The 14,876-nt window shown below is 45.7% G+C and overlaps 1 protein-coding gene across 1 annotated transcript in view; it reads right to left on the bottom strand.

Annotated features, from left to right (window-relative positions):
• LOC119440972 (uncharacterized) overlaps positions 1-7,828 on the bottom strand; it is a 32,776-nt gene extending 24,948 nt beyond the window's left edge. The window contains exon 1 of the mRNA XM_049662759.1: positions 7,810-7,828. Coding sequence (XP_049518716.1) covers positions 7,810-7,828 — 19 coding nt within the window. The remainder of the gene's footprint in view (positions 1-7,809) is intronic.
• Between the last annotated feature and the right edge of the window lie 7,048 nt (positions 7,829-14,876).

Below are 14,876 nucleotides of genomic sequence, written 5' to 3'. Positions count from 1 at the left end.
TAAGAACAATAGGAGACTAAGGACGGATCCTTGGGGCACGCCAGATGTTACTGGGAGGGGACTGGAAGTTGGCTTGAAAGGTTTTTGTTGACGAAAACCATTTGTGTGCGATTAGACAAAAATTATTTTATCCAGATCAGTACGTTAGGGTCCAAGTTCAACAGTTTATAAGTTTTGGTAACAGGCGTCAGTAGGATATTTATCAAATCCATTTGCAAAATCCAAAAAGATAGCGTGAGTCTGTACGTTGATTTCAATGTTAGTATGCAAGTCAAGAACGAAAAGAGCTAATTAGCTTTCGCAAGAGAAGCCTTTTCGAAAACCGTGTTGTGAAGGGTGAAAAATGTGATTACAGTGTATGAAAGCAACGATTTGAGAGTAGAAGACATGTTTCATGACTATGCACGGCACGCTTATTAGGGAAATGAGTCGATAATTTAATGGAGAATGTCTGCGACCTTTTTTGTAGACTGGAACGACTTTTACCACTTTTAAATCATCCGGTATGGTTCCTGTAGAGAGTGACTGAGAGAACAAAAATGACAAGTACGATGTAGCCGTGTGTCTTGTGTTTCTTAATAGTTTAGAGTTCATTTCATCAATGCCAAATGAAGATGATAGCTTAGTCTTCAGGATAACGGATGAAATTCCGTCTGCATAAAATGTGAAACATGGCATGTGAGCTTCACTATCGAATAAAGGTAAACAAAAATTTATTTCGGTATCTTTCGTGAATACTGTTGCAAATACGGAGTTAAAATTGTCAGCGCATTCAGTATCGGTAATCGCCTCGTGTGAGTCGTTGGTGAGCATATTGGTGCGAACTGGATGAGGGTTTATTACTTGCTAAAACTGTCTTTTGTTAGTGCACAGCAAATTTGGGAGTTCAGTGGCATAAAAGGAACGCTTTGCGCTGCGAATCACAATCAGATAATTGCTTTCAGCTTCGCAGTAAATTTCCCATTGATGTGAGTTCTCGTTATTTTTTGCTGCTTGATAAACGTGTCTTTTAATTGTCTAGGTTTTTTAAGACGTTAGTAAACCATGGTTTTTGATTACTGGTGTTAATGCTACCTTTTGGAATATATTTATTAGCAAATCTTATAACATATTCTTAACATCGACCATTTCCCATGTATTGACTGATTGTGATACGCAGCTTCAAACGTGAGAAAGAAGGCTTCAAGTTCCTGGTTAATCGCGTCAGAGTTACCCTTTTCGTAAAGTCTTGTAGTTTCCTTATGCGTCTTATTTGGCGTTACAGGAAAACAGAAACTAGCGTGAATGACGTCATGGTCACTAATTCTTCGAAGGTGTGCAATGGAAAAGAGTGTACTGGGGTTATTAGTCAGCATTATACGTCCAGAATGCTTGCGAATTCGGGCGTGACGCGCGTTGGCTGAAAAAGTAATTGCGTCACATTAAAGTTCAAACAGATGTCGATAACATTCCTTGTCTCTGCAGGACGTGCCAATCAAGAAGATGCTATGTTTCTCCAGTCTATATTTTGGAAATTAAAATCCCCAAAAAGGAGGATGGACGCATTAGGGTATGTTGTCGTAAGTTGTATTAAGTTGTTATTGAGCTTATCGCAGAATTCAATAGTGGAATGGGGAGGCCTGGGTGAAACTCCCAGTAGCACTGTAAGGCACTGTTTCTGACGGCGACGTCGACGCGCGTTATAATAGCCATAGTATTTCGAGCTTAGCCGTGATATTAATATACCAACACGAAAGTTGCCGGTGAACTGCTATAAGAACATCGCCGCCCCTTTTGCCTACGCGGTCAGTTCGATAAACTTGGGAGTCAGGTAGCTCGGCCAAAACTTCGGTATCGGTGATGTCAATGTGTAGCCAGGTTTCTGTTAGAATGAGTATGTTGCTGTCTGGTGATGATATGATATTAGATACAAGCTTGCACTTCGGAAGATAACTGTGTGCGTTAGTAAAGACTGCGGAAAACGAAAGATCATTTCTGGATGCCAGTCTTGCTTGAATCTTTTTTTTTTGTAGAGGACGCGATGATTGCTACCAATTTTCCTCTACAGAGTTAGATGATTGGTTAAAAATATATGGTTTAGTATCAATGCACAAGGCTTCATAGCGTAGACAGAATGAAACTGATTTAGATTTAGTGAAAGCCAAAAGGGCCTTCTGTGCTTTCTGAACCGGGCGAGAGAAATCTTCACCTACACTATAACCTGTTGTTTTCAGCATTCTCTCGTTTTCCAAAGCGCGAAATTTAGTATTACTGGACGATTCCGATCCTCGGCATCTTTCCCTAAGCGATGGGCCCGTTCTATATCTATGGAGTTAATGTCGGTTTGGAGATGATCACGGCAAATCTGAATTATTTCTTCAGACTTAGTAAAACTTTCATTTGTAGTAAGGTCAGAGACTCCGTAGAAGTTTAGATTATTGCGGCGGGATCGGTTGTTGGCGTCGTCGAAACGGGCCTCTAACGCTGTGACCAGGCGAGTTGTTTTAGTTGATGTTGTCTGTTGTGCTTCTAAGTCTTTGCGTAGAGGTATGAGGGCTTGAGTATGGGCCTTTAAGTCAGTCATGCGCTTATTAAGGTCGTTGACTGTTTAGTATGTTGTGGTCGGCTACAGTTTGAGGTCCTTTATCTCTTGCACAAGTGTCGTTTGGCCGGCGGTTAGTTTCTGTAATTCGGCCTGTACAGTGTCCAGGCTGGCAGGGCCACGGTTAGTTTGGCAGGGCCACGTCTGCCACGATTAGTGGCAGACGCACGACATCAATGTATTCCGTGGCAATCACAACGCAACACTGTGGGCTCCGGAGGTGTGCCAGAAGGCATTTGCTCAATTTTTAGCAAAAAGTGCGTATGTTTGACTGCCCTGCAATTCGAGAGCGAAACGGTTAGCGAGCTGCACCATGGTACAGTGACCGGGCCCACAAAGCTGCGTCGACGGTGGTTGTTCCTTTATAGTTGGCGGTGCAGTTGCTGTTGGTGGCGATGACTCTTTCCAAGTTAGCACCAGGGCTGGTAGTTCGCGTTCTAACGGTATCGCCGATGGAAATAGTGATCGGAAGTTTAAACAGGGCAAAGGTGGCACGTGACCGCACCTTCGTGACAAAGGAAAGCCTGCCCTGACGAGGCACCCGAGGATGCGCACGCGAGAGCAGGAAGCAGCAGGTTGGTGATGAGATAGACGACCCTCTGTAGTTCGAGAGCGAAACGGTTAGCAAACTGCACCGTGGCACAGTCACCGGGCCCGCCTAATATAAACATAGAGGATCCTCCGTGCAAAACGTCAGGTTTGAAGTACGAGCGAGAGTGTCACCAAACACTCGCAAAAATACCATTTTCCATACGTATTCCCGAAAGAAAACCACCATTACCGCTCACTGGAAGTGACGCAGGACCTAACGCGCGGTTCCTACGCATGACCTCCGCAATTAAAAGCGGTATAATAAAACGTATCGCGTTAACTGCCTGAGCAACTTTTACTTTATACGCTTCACTGAACGGCATAATACGAAGCAATTGAAACAGAGGTTTACTTTGATCAGTATGTTTAGAGAAAGTAACTATTGGTAGCGCCCGTTTTTGAAGACCGACGGGAGGTTCTACATAGGTGTTGTACGTACTGCCCCAATATTCTAAACAATAATAAAGGCGACTCTGTATAAACGCAAAGTAAAGTATCCGTAAAACTTGAAGGTCAAAACATTGACGAGCTTTTAACAATACATGACAACCATGCGCCACTTTGTAACATACCTTACCGATTTCATATTTCCAATGCATATCCGATTCAAACCAAACTCCTAGATACTTGAAGCGATTTACTCGGTTCAACCGGACATTATTCAAAAATATAGACGAGTCACAATGCGTTTCCTTCCTGCTGGAATTAATGGAAGGCTACAGGATTGGTTCTGTCGATGTTAAGTATAAGCTGATTCTGCCGGAACCATTTCGCGACACGACCGAGTTCTTGATTTATTTTGCCTTGCAGATCTTCAATAGTGTCCCCAACAAAAAATAAAGCCGTATCTTCTGCGTATAATAAAGCTTGGTGGACGCTTAAGCTTTGCCTTTAAGAGTGGAACGCGATAGCATTCAGAGATCCCTGGCTCCTTATCATGCTTCTTTCTCGTATTTTGAAATTACAATCCGACGCTATCACGCCTGTAGGCTGTGGTTAAATCGCACGTTACGTTTTTTGTGACGGATTTTACTTTGACAAATTCAATTTTTGTTCTCTAACGCCTTGCGCCACGCGGAGGGCCTGTGTATTCGGGGTGGTTCGGGATGACGTGGTTTGGCATGATTATTTCCGCCAGCCGCCGATGCTTAACGCCGACGCCTAAGGCCTCATTCACACAGCCGTCAAACGCTCCGTCACGTCACCGTCACGTCAAAAAAACGCACAGCAGGCGCGACGGAGCAGTGTACGAATAGGCGACTTTCGCAATGCCGAGTGGTTTTCTGCTGCTGTTCTTGATTTGCAAGCGGAGACCGCAACAAGGGCGCAAAGCTCGGCGACGAACAAGTACGTGGGGGCGAAAAATGTGCAGGAATCGCAAGTTCGGCCATCGGCGTGGTCCATGTCGCACATTTGAGCACCACCGAAACGCACAGCTGAGTTTTCGACGTGCCGCACGTGGAACCAATGCTGGCACGCATGTAAACAAACCAGCCGCCGCTGCTGTTGCCAGCTTCAGCTTTGTAATGTGGCTGTATTTAGCGTCGACTTCTTAATTTCTGATTGGTCGATATTTGAGGGGCGGGGATCCGTCACCGTGCTGGCGACGGAAACGTAGAGCACCGCTCTGCGTCGCCGGCGAGCCGTTTTTGAGGGGAAAACGACTCGGAAACCCTCTCCCCTGACGAAAACGGATGCCGTGACGGTGACGTGACGGAGCGTTTGACGGCTGTGTGAATGAGGCCTAAGCCGACGCCGGATTTTTACAGCGAAGCTGTATACCTCTACCAGCCAAGGAAATTTTCGTGTCGTTGGCGTAAGCAAAAAACGACAGGCTAAAAATTGAATACAAACAGCATATCTCCTTTGAAATCAGGCATACAGTATACAGCTCAGCACTCGTTTAAAAAAATCCACAAAACAAGCCTCAAAACCGCATGATGGATGATAAGGCGCGTGTGAACAATGGGGACACCCTCCGACGCATTCCAGTAAAGATTAGGTTTGCGGCTACTTCCAATAGGTTTGACGTCATTCAAAAGCCTCGTGTGAAGTGCAAGCCGTATAATGCATGTTAATGACATCGCGAATACTGCGAAGCATGTTCCTTCTCCCGCCTGTGTTTTCCGGTAAAGATTATGGTTCCGTAAGCTACTCCGAGTGGAAAAGTACCCAACAGCATAGAAATCACGTAATGACATCCCCACGCTTTCATATATAAACATTCAGTTCATTCCGGGCTACGATGGGTAGACCACGGAAACTAAAGACGCCAGAAGAACAGCGTGAATGTAATGCTCGATGAAAATAACAAAACCGTCTCGCTCAACAGTGTCGTAGGCAAAATCAAGCAGCTCTCGCACAAGACGCCGAGCTCAAGCGACAGTCTAGCAGGACCCAGCATATGCCGCCAGAGAAGCCTAGCGCAAGCGACAAGCCAGCCGAGACGACGAGGAGTGACGTGCCAAGTTTCACCTGTCTCTGGTTTCACTCCTTGTAGAGCCACGTGCGTGAGTTCAAGTGACGTCACAATGGGTAATCGTTGTGGGTGTCGTTTACAGCTCCGCTGCCCAACCACCTTCGCAGCGTGGATTGGAGCCGCAGTTCTTTTTTGCGGCAAGGGGCCCTCACCGCTATCGCGTTCAAACGTCAAAGCACGTTACCACCGACAGAAGATAGTCGACGTATAGGCAGAAGAAGACTGGCCCCAGGACTCAGCCTTACGGAACAGCCATCGAAACACCATTTGAGGCTGACATGAGGTTATTAATTACAACATACTGCTTCTGCTCCGAGAGATAACTACTCAGCAGATCCAATATGGTACCTCTAAAACCGTAAGCATACAATTTCGGCAATAATATTTTATGATTAACCGTATGAAATACTTTTTTCAAGTGCAGAAATATAACGGCAATCTAATTATCATTTAATGCTGTATTGATCAATTGCGTAAGTACAAAAACAGCACATGATGTGGATCTGCGAGGACTAAACCCATGCTGATAAGACAAATAATAATTTGTTTACGTAAAAATTCCTGCATACTTGTACAAATTAGTTTCTCAAACAAAGCATTAAATATGTTCAGAACAGATATCGGCTTATAGTTGCTGGGGGCAGAAAGATCTCTTTCCCTATAAATTGGTAATACTTTTGCTACTTTAAGGACATCAGGATATTTTCCCGCTTCCAAGCAGTCATTAAACATATGCAACACATGAATACCTAGTATATCTATATTATATTTCAATAACCTAGCAGGAATTGCATGTAGTCCTGCCGCCTTACTTACAGAAAGGTTTTTCACTACCGTTAAAATATCCACCAGCTCTATATCATGTATCGCAAAGCTATCACTAACAGGTTGTATTGGTACGGATGGATCATAAGTGGGAGGAAATTGCGCTGCTAGTGACGGCTCTATGTTAGAAAACTAGTCATTAAAAGTATCTACCGTAGCTTGGTCGACTAGTTCGGGCAATACAGGCTGATTTGAGCGATTACCGATTACGTCACTTACAATAGTCTATATTTGTTGCGTGTTTCGGTCGGCCTGCTGTACCATCGATATGAATGGCTGCTAGCAAAAAAAAAAACTACAAAATTACCCGATCTGCGGCTTTGCCAAGAGATTTAGTGGTATTTAGTTTATAACATTCATAACAAATTTACTCAAAGTAACATTTCGTTGCCAATAATTAAAGTATTATTGAAAGCAAAGTCAGGAGTAATTTTTTATAAAATCGTTTTAAATTGCTAGCGTTACAAGGTAATAAAATGTGCAAAACCGCAAAGAAACAGCAAGAACAGCAAAGAACTACTCTCGCTTTCGGGCTATTCACGACCACGCCGAGTAATGGCTGCGCAGTTGTTTGGCGGATCGAGTCGTTTTGACTGTTGCTGGTCAAGTTGCGGTCGTTACCGGAGCTTGCAAAGGTGGATTGTAGATGTTATTTCTAACAATAATAAACCGTTTTCGGGCACACATTTTTATATGAAAAAATATATGCTTTCTCATTTGACTCCCGATCGCCATGGCCATCAATTTGAAAGAACACTTTTCTTTTTCGTGTAGCAGCGCGCCGCCAAAGTGACACTCAGCGCGCTGAAGTGCACTCGCTCAAAGTGCACGTTACTTTGCCCGTGTGGCACGGGTATTAGTGACCGCGCTTAGGGTCGTGCACACTTTAGATTGTTCACTTCGCGGCACCAGGCCAATGGCCGGCTTGTTCATGCCGTTATGGTGACCAGAATACTGTGCAGCAGGCACGGAGCATCATAAGAATGTCGCCTGCTGGAAGAAAATTGTTGTGTTGAATTCACAAACGCCTATGAAGGGCTTCTTATGCCAGATGAGGGAAATATATAAATAACATCCCACGAAGAGACTGAAAGACAATAGTGACGTCATTGTGCCCAGGGCTGATGTTAGTCTTGGGTTTAGAATAATATCTCCAGCCAGTCGTAAGACAACGATGGCTATTGTGCGCTGTCGCTTTTCTTTGCCGTCTGTTCTTAGGGTGGGCTGTTGCCGGTTACTGGCTCTGAGCATGCAAAAAGAAGAAAAAAAAACACCTTTGGTGGAGCTTTAAGCTTCGCCCTTTAGAGTGGAACGCGATAGCATTCAAACATACCTGACAGGTTGTCACGCATCCCGGCAACTGCAGCTTATATAACCCGAAGGTTTGCCGGGAAACGCTGGCGCGGAACGCTATGCACGAATGCGAGATTTCTGGTAGAAATGCGGCCTTTTTGCGTGGGCCGATCCCGGCTGTGGTTTATACTCCACATCATTTACATACAATTACATCATTTTCAGGTTTCCGTTATTGTTTTGCACTTTTAATATTTCAGTCTGAGAAGGATTAACACAAAAGGCAGTGCGCTGTGGATGTGTTGCTTCATGGCATTTGTTTGTGGGCAATTAGATGACAATGACGTCTCACACAATCGAAGTAGTCCACGAACGCTGATCGCGCGTACAGCGACAGACGCAAGAGCGCTTCTTCTTCCTCTTCTTCACTACAATGGCCCCCGGGAGAGATGAGCCATCCTGGCGACTTAAGGCGTAGGTAGGATCAGGGGGTCATAGTATGGCTTAAGTCGGCTGACATGAAGCATGTCACGCCCGCGATATCTAAGGTCATGTGATGGCGTCAGTGGCTCGACAACGTAATTGACAGCGGAGGTACGGCAGATGACGCGGTAGAGGCCATCATAGCGTGCAAGAAGTTTGGTTGAAAGGCCAGGGCTGTGAGGTGGGATCCACAACCACAAAAGGGAACCAGTCGGAAAATGTAGTGTAGGCACGTTACTGTGAGCGAGCTGCCTACAGTCCTCTACGTATTTGGCAGCTTCAGACCTTGGCGTGCATTCAGAAGCGTCGGGTCGGTATGGGAGCAGTGTGTCCATTGTACACGAGGGCTCACGGCCATGTAGCAGAAAGAATGGCGAAAAGCCAGTGGTAGCTGGTGTGGCCGTATTATAGGCATACCATACGAACGGCAAAACAGTGTCCCACTTACTGTGATCCGAGGCAACGTACATAGTCAACATGTCACTGAGTGTGGGTTTGAACCTCTCCGTCAAGCCGTTCGTTTGCGGTTGGTAGGCGGTAGACTTGCGGTGAACGATTCTGCATGCAGTGAGAAGGGCTTGTATTACTTCGGAAAGGAACACACGCCCCCAGTCGCTGAGTACTTCGCGTGGTGCTCCATGTCGAAGAACGAAGTTCCGCAAGATGAAGAAGGAAACTTCGCGCGCAGAGAGCGCCGGGAGTGCGGCAGTCTCGGCGTAGCGCGTCAAGTGGTCGACACCTACAATTATCCATCGGTTACCCGAGGAACTGCAGGGAAGTGCACGTATAGGTCTATGCCGACGCGATGAAATGGCCGGGCCGGGCAGGGTAGCGGCTGTAACTCGCCAGGGGGCGCTGTAGAATTTTACGTCGTTGGCACACCGTGCAAGCGTGTACGTACTGGCGCACGAAGTGACACATTCCGTGCCAGTACAAACGTTGCCTCAGCCGAGTATACGCTTTCAGAACACCGGCGTGACCATTATGAGGAGCAGCATGAAAATAAGCGCATATGTCAGTAGGCATGTCCTGGTATCACAAGTAGCCATTTGCGACCATCAGGCAAATAATTTCTGCGCTAAAGGAAGTTGTCGCGGACAGCAAAGTGAGCGGCATGGCGATGAATTGTTCGAGAAAAGGGTGTGACAGGATGGATCGTGGAGGAAATTCAGCATATTTGAAAGCAGGAGATCCTTACGTTGCTCGTCCGGCATATCGGCGATGTTGATCGTCGAGATGGAGGCGAAAGGCGTTTACAGAGAAGCCACATCGGAAGGTATCGGCGATCGCGAAAGCGGATCGGCGTCAGAGTGCTTTCTGCCCAATGGGTAAACAACGCGGATGCCATATTCTTGTAAGCGAAGTGCCCAGCGACCGAGGCGACCTGACGGATCTTTCAACCAGGACAGCCTGCAAAGGGCGTGGTGGTTGGTAAAAATGTCAAAAGGGTGACCATATCGTTGAGATGAAATTTGACGAGAGCCCGAATAATGGCCAAGCACTCTTTTTCTGTCACAGAGTAGTTGGTTTCTGCTTTCTTAAAAATGTGACTCGCATATGCGACGACGTACTCGTCGTAGCTGTATTCCCGTTGCGCTCGGACTGCACCAAGTCCGATGCCGCTGGCGTCCGTGTGTAGCTCTGTGGGCGCTGTGGGATCGTAGTGTCGAAGAATCGGCGGCGAAGTAGGCGACGTAGTTGCTTGAAGGCTTCGTCACACGAAGTTGACCACGCGAAGATGCCGCTGCTAGCGGTAAGAAAATTGGTCAGTGGTGCGATGATAGTTGCAAAATTGTGCACAAAACGCCGAAAATAAGACCAGAACCCTATTAATCTGCGCAGTGCCTTAAGAGTAGTGGGTATCGGAAACTGCGACCGCGCGAAGCTTGGCTTGGTCAGGAAGCACACTGTCCTTCGAGACAACGTGTCTAAATATTGTTAACTTGCAAAACGGCAGTTTTTCATCTTGAGTAGGAGGATGGCACAGGGGAGGCAGGTCAGTATCTCACGCAAGCGAACGAGGTCCGTCAGGAAATAGGGAGAAAACACGACGGTATTATCAAGATATATATAGATTTATTGAAGACGAGCACATACTAATTGACGCATATCAAGTGAGCCAAACTCAATTCGAAGAAGTTCACTGAAGTGTAGAACATGTCTAGTTTAACCAATGCAGTGATACAATTGAGCGTAAATGGGGTTTGCGACTGCGCGGAACATAAGCAGCAGCACGTCCGAATAAAACTAGTGTGCGTTAAACGGGTTAACTGATGAGCGGTACATAAGCAACGTCACATACTGATCGACCCAACTTGTCCCGACGTTTTGTTGTGGATGCCGTTTCCACATTACAGCAGCCCAATCGCCTAACCATTTGACCATAGAATACCCAGTAAAGCTAGTTGGCGACAAAACGGTTAGAGAAAGTGGAGGAGGTGCCCATATAATCCTAATACATGACATTCGTGACGGCCCTCAACTATGTGCTTGCTAACGGTATAAACCTGGGCCACGTACACTTTCAGCAGACGGTAGTCGAGACTAGTATTTATATGAGGATATAGAAGATTCATATGGCTCCTATAACCTTACTCTATCACCCTTCGGGGTAGCCGAGTACCTAAGGCGCTAGTATACTCAGCTCGAAATTGTGGGCTAATACCCGGCTCCGGAGATTGCAGTTTGAACGGAGGCAGACAGCGAAGACGCCCGTGTGCATCGCAGCGCACGTTAAAGATCCCCAGAACGGCTAAATTCTCCGTAGACCTCCACTACGGCGTCCAAGCGACGTAAACCGACTATTGGCTACTAAATAATGCTTTCTCTGGCACGTTTTCAGCTACAAAGTTCCTTTCGGGATGGGCGGCAAATTGTTTTTTTTTGTTTTCTACAGCGATAGCCAAAGTGCATATAACTAATCTCTCACAACCGTGGGAGCAGACAGAATGGTGAAATCACGAGGACTAGATGGACCACCTTAGTTTCTATGCAATATCATTCTTAGGGTACTTCACGCAGTTTTCGGGGCTATGTAATTATGTATGCTTGCGCCTATCTTTGTATCGGTGTTAGTATCTAACCGTTTTTCCGACTACCTCACTCACTGCGTAGATTTTTGTTATTGAAGCAAGAGCATTCCCGCTGCAGTAGACGCCTCATACATAACGCAATATGACGATGGCAATACGTTGGGTCGGCATAATGAATCAGTGCTAACTCACTACCGCCGAAAGTCATCATGACTTTCGTTATAGCGCAATGTTTTATAATAAAATGATTCAGTGCTTCCATTCCTCTTGCATTTCATTGAATTTTGATCATACTTAGTTTCACATGAAGCAAGTTGCGGTGAAGTAGATTTATTGAAGACGAGCACATACCAATTGACACATATCAAGTGAGCCAAACTCAATTCGAAGTTCACTGAAGAGTGGAACATGTCTAGTTTAACCATTGCAGTGATACAATTGAGGCTAAATGGGGGTTTGCGACTGTGCGGCACATAAGCAGCAGCACGTCCGAATAAAACTACTCTGCGTTAAAAGGGTTAACAAATTAGCGGCACATAAGCAACGTCATATACTGATCGACCCAACTTGTCCCGACGATTTGTTGTGCATGCGGTTTCCACATTACAGCAGCCCAATCGCCTAAACATTTGACCATGGAATACCCAGTAAAGCTAGTTGGCGACTAAACGGTTACAAAAGTGCATGAGGTGCCCATATAATCCTAATACATGACATTCGTGACGGCCCTCAACTATGTGCTTGCTAACGGTATAAACCTGGGCCACGTACACTTTCAGCAGACGGTAGTCGAGACTAGTATTTATATGAGGATATAGAAGATTCATATGGCTCCTATAACCTTACTCTATCACCCTTCGGGGTAGCCGAGTACCTAAGGCGCTAGTATACTCAGCTCGAAATTGTGGGCTAATACCCGGCTCCGGAGATTGCAGTTTGAATGGAGGCAAACAGCGAAGACGCCCGTGTGCATCGCAGCGCACGTTAAAGATCCCCAGAAGGGCAAAATTCTCCGTAGACCTCCACTACGGCGTCCAAGCGACGTAAACCGACTATTGGCTACTAAATTATTCTTTCTCTGGCACGTTTTCAGCTACAAAGTTCCTTTCGGGATGGGCGGCAAATTGTTTTTTTTTTGTTTTCTACAGCGATAGCCAAAGTGCATATAACTAATCTCTCACAACCGTGGGAGCAGACAGAATGGTGAAATCACGAGGACTAGATGGACCACCTTAGTTTCTATGCAATATCATTCTTAGGGTACTTCACGCAGTTTTCGGGGCTATGTAATTATGTATGCTTGCGCCTATCTTTGTATCGGTGTTAGTATTTAACCATTTTCCGACTACCTCACTCACTGCGTATATTTTTGTTATTGAAGCAATGAGCATTCCCGCTGCAGTAGACGCCTCATACATAACGCAATATGACGATGGCAATACGTTGGGTCGGCATAATGAATCAGTGCTAACTCACTACTACCGAAAGTCATCATGACTTTCGTTATAGCGCAATTTTTTATAGTAGAATGCTTCAGTGATTCTCTTCCTCTTGCTTTTCATTGAATTTTGATCATACTTAGTTTCACATGAAGCAAGTTGCGGTGAAATAGATTTATTGAAGACGAGCACATACCAATTGACACATATCAAGTGAGCCAAATCAATTCGAAGAAGTTCACTGAAGTGTGGCACATGCCTAGTTTAACCAATGCAGTGATACAATTGAGGGTAAATGGGGTTTGCGACTGTGCGGCACATAAGCAGCAGCACGTCCGAATAAAACTAGTCTGCGTTAAACGGGTTAACTAATGAGCGGTACATAAGCAACGTCACATACTGATCGACCCAACTTGTCCCGACGATTTGTTGTGGATGCGGTTTCCACATTACAGCAGCCCAATCGCCTAACCATTTGACCATGGAATACCCAGTAAAGCTAGTTGGCGACTAAACGGTTACAAAAGTGCATGAGGTGCCCATATAATGCTTATACATGACATTCGTGACGGCCCTCAACTATGTGTTTGCTAACGGCATAAACCTGGGCCACGTACGTTTCAGCAGACGGTCGTCGAGACTAGAATTTATATGAGGATATAGAAGATTCATATGGCTCCTATCACCTTACTCTATCACCCTTCGGGGTAGCCGAGTACCTAAGGCGCTAGTATACTCAGCTCGAAATTGTGGGCTAATACCCGGCTCCGGAGATTGCAGTTTGAATGGAGGCAAACAGCGAAGACGCCCGTGTGCATCGCAGCGCACGTTAAAGATCCCCAGAAGGGCAAAATTCTCCGTAGACCTCCACTACGGCGTCCAAGCGACGTAAACCGACTATTGGCTACTAAATTATACTTTCTCTGGCACGTTTTCAGCTACAAAGTTCCTTTCGGGATGGGCGGCAAATGTTTTTTTTTTTTTCTACAGCGATAGCCAAAGTGCATATAACTAATCTCTCACAACCGTGGGAGCAGACAGAATGGTGAAATCACGAGGACTAGATGGACCACCTTAGTTTCTATGCAATATCATTCTTAGGGTACTTCACGCAGTTTTCGGGGCTATGTAATTATGTATGCTTGCGCCTATCTTTGTATCGGTGTTAGTATCTAACCGTTTTTCCGACTACCTCACTCACTGCGTAGATTTTTCTTATTGAAGCAAGAGCATTCCCGCTGCAGTAGACGCCTCATACATAACGCAATATGACGATGGCAATACGTTGGGTCGGCATAATGAATCAGTGCTGACTACCGCCGAGTGTCATCATGACTTACGTTATAGCGCAATTTTTTATAGTAGAATGCTTCAGTGATTCTCTTCCTCTTGCTTTTCATTGAATTTTGATCATACTTAGTTTCACATGAAGCAAGTTGCGGTGACATAGATTTATTGAAGACGAGCACATACCAATGACACATATCAAGTGAGCCAAACTCAATTCGAAGAAGTTCACTGAAGTGTGGAACATGTCTAGTTTAACCAATGCAGTGATACAATTGAGGCTAAATGGGGTTTGCGACTGTGCGGCACATAAGCAGCAGCACGTCTGAATAAAACTAGTCTGCGTTAAACGGGTTGACTAATCAGCGGTACATAAGCTACGTCGCATACTGATCGACCCAACTTGTCCCGACGATTAGTTGTGGATGCAATTTCCACATTACAGCAGCCCAATCGCCTAACCATTTGACCATGGAATACCCATTAAAGCTAGTTGGCGACTAAACGGTTACAAAAGTGCATGAGGGGCCCAAACGTGACATTCGATACGGCCCTCAACTATGTGTTTGTAACGGCATAAACCTGGGCCACGTACGTTTAAGCAGACGGTCGTCCAGACTAGAATTTATGTGAGGATATAGAAGATTCATATGGCTCCTATCACCTTACTCTATCACCCTTCAGGGTAGGCGAGTACCTAAGGCGCTAGTATACTCAGCTCGAAATTGTGGGCTAATACCCGGCTCCGGAGATTGCAGTTTGAATGGAGGCAAACAGCGAAGACGCCCGTGTGCATCGCAGCGCACGTTAAAGATCCCCAGAAGGGCAAAATTCTCCGTAGACCTCCACTACGGCGTCCAAGCGAC

The sequence above is a fragment of the Dermacentor silvarum genome, chromosome 2 (genome assembly GCF_013339745.2).
Source record: "Dermacentor silvarum isolate Dsil-2018 chromosome 2, BIME_Dsil_1.4, whole genome shotgun sequence".
NCBI classification, from domain to species: Eukaryota; Metazoa; Arthropoda; class Arachnida; order Ixodida; family Ixodidae; genus Dermacentor; species Dermacentor silvarum.
Note: the sequence above shows the minus strand (reverse complement) of the source record. Positions and strands in the feature narration are given on the sequence as shown.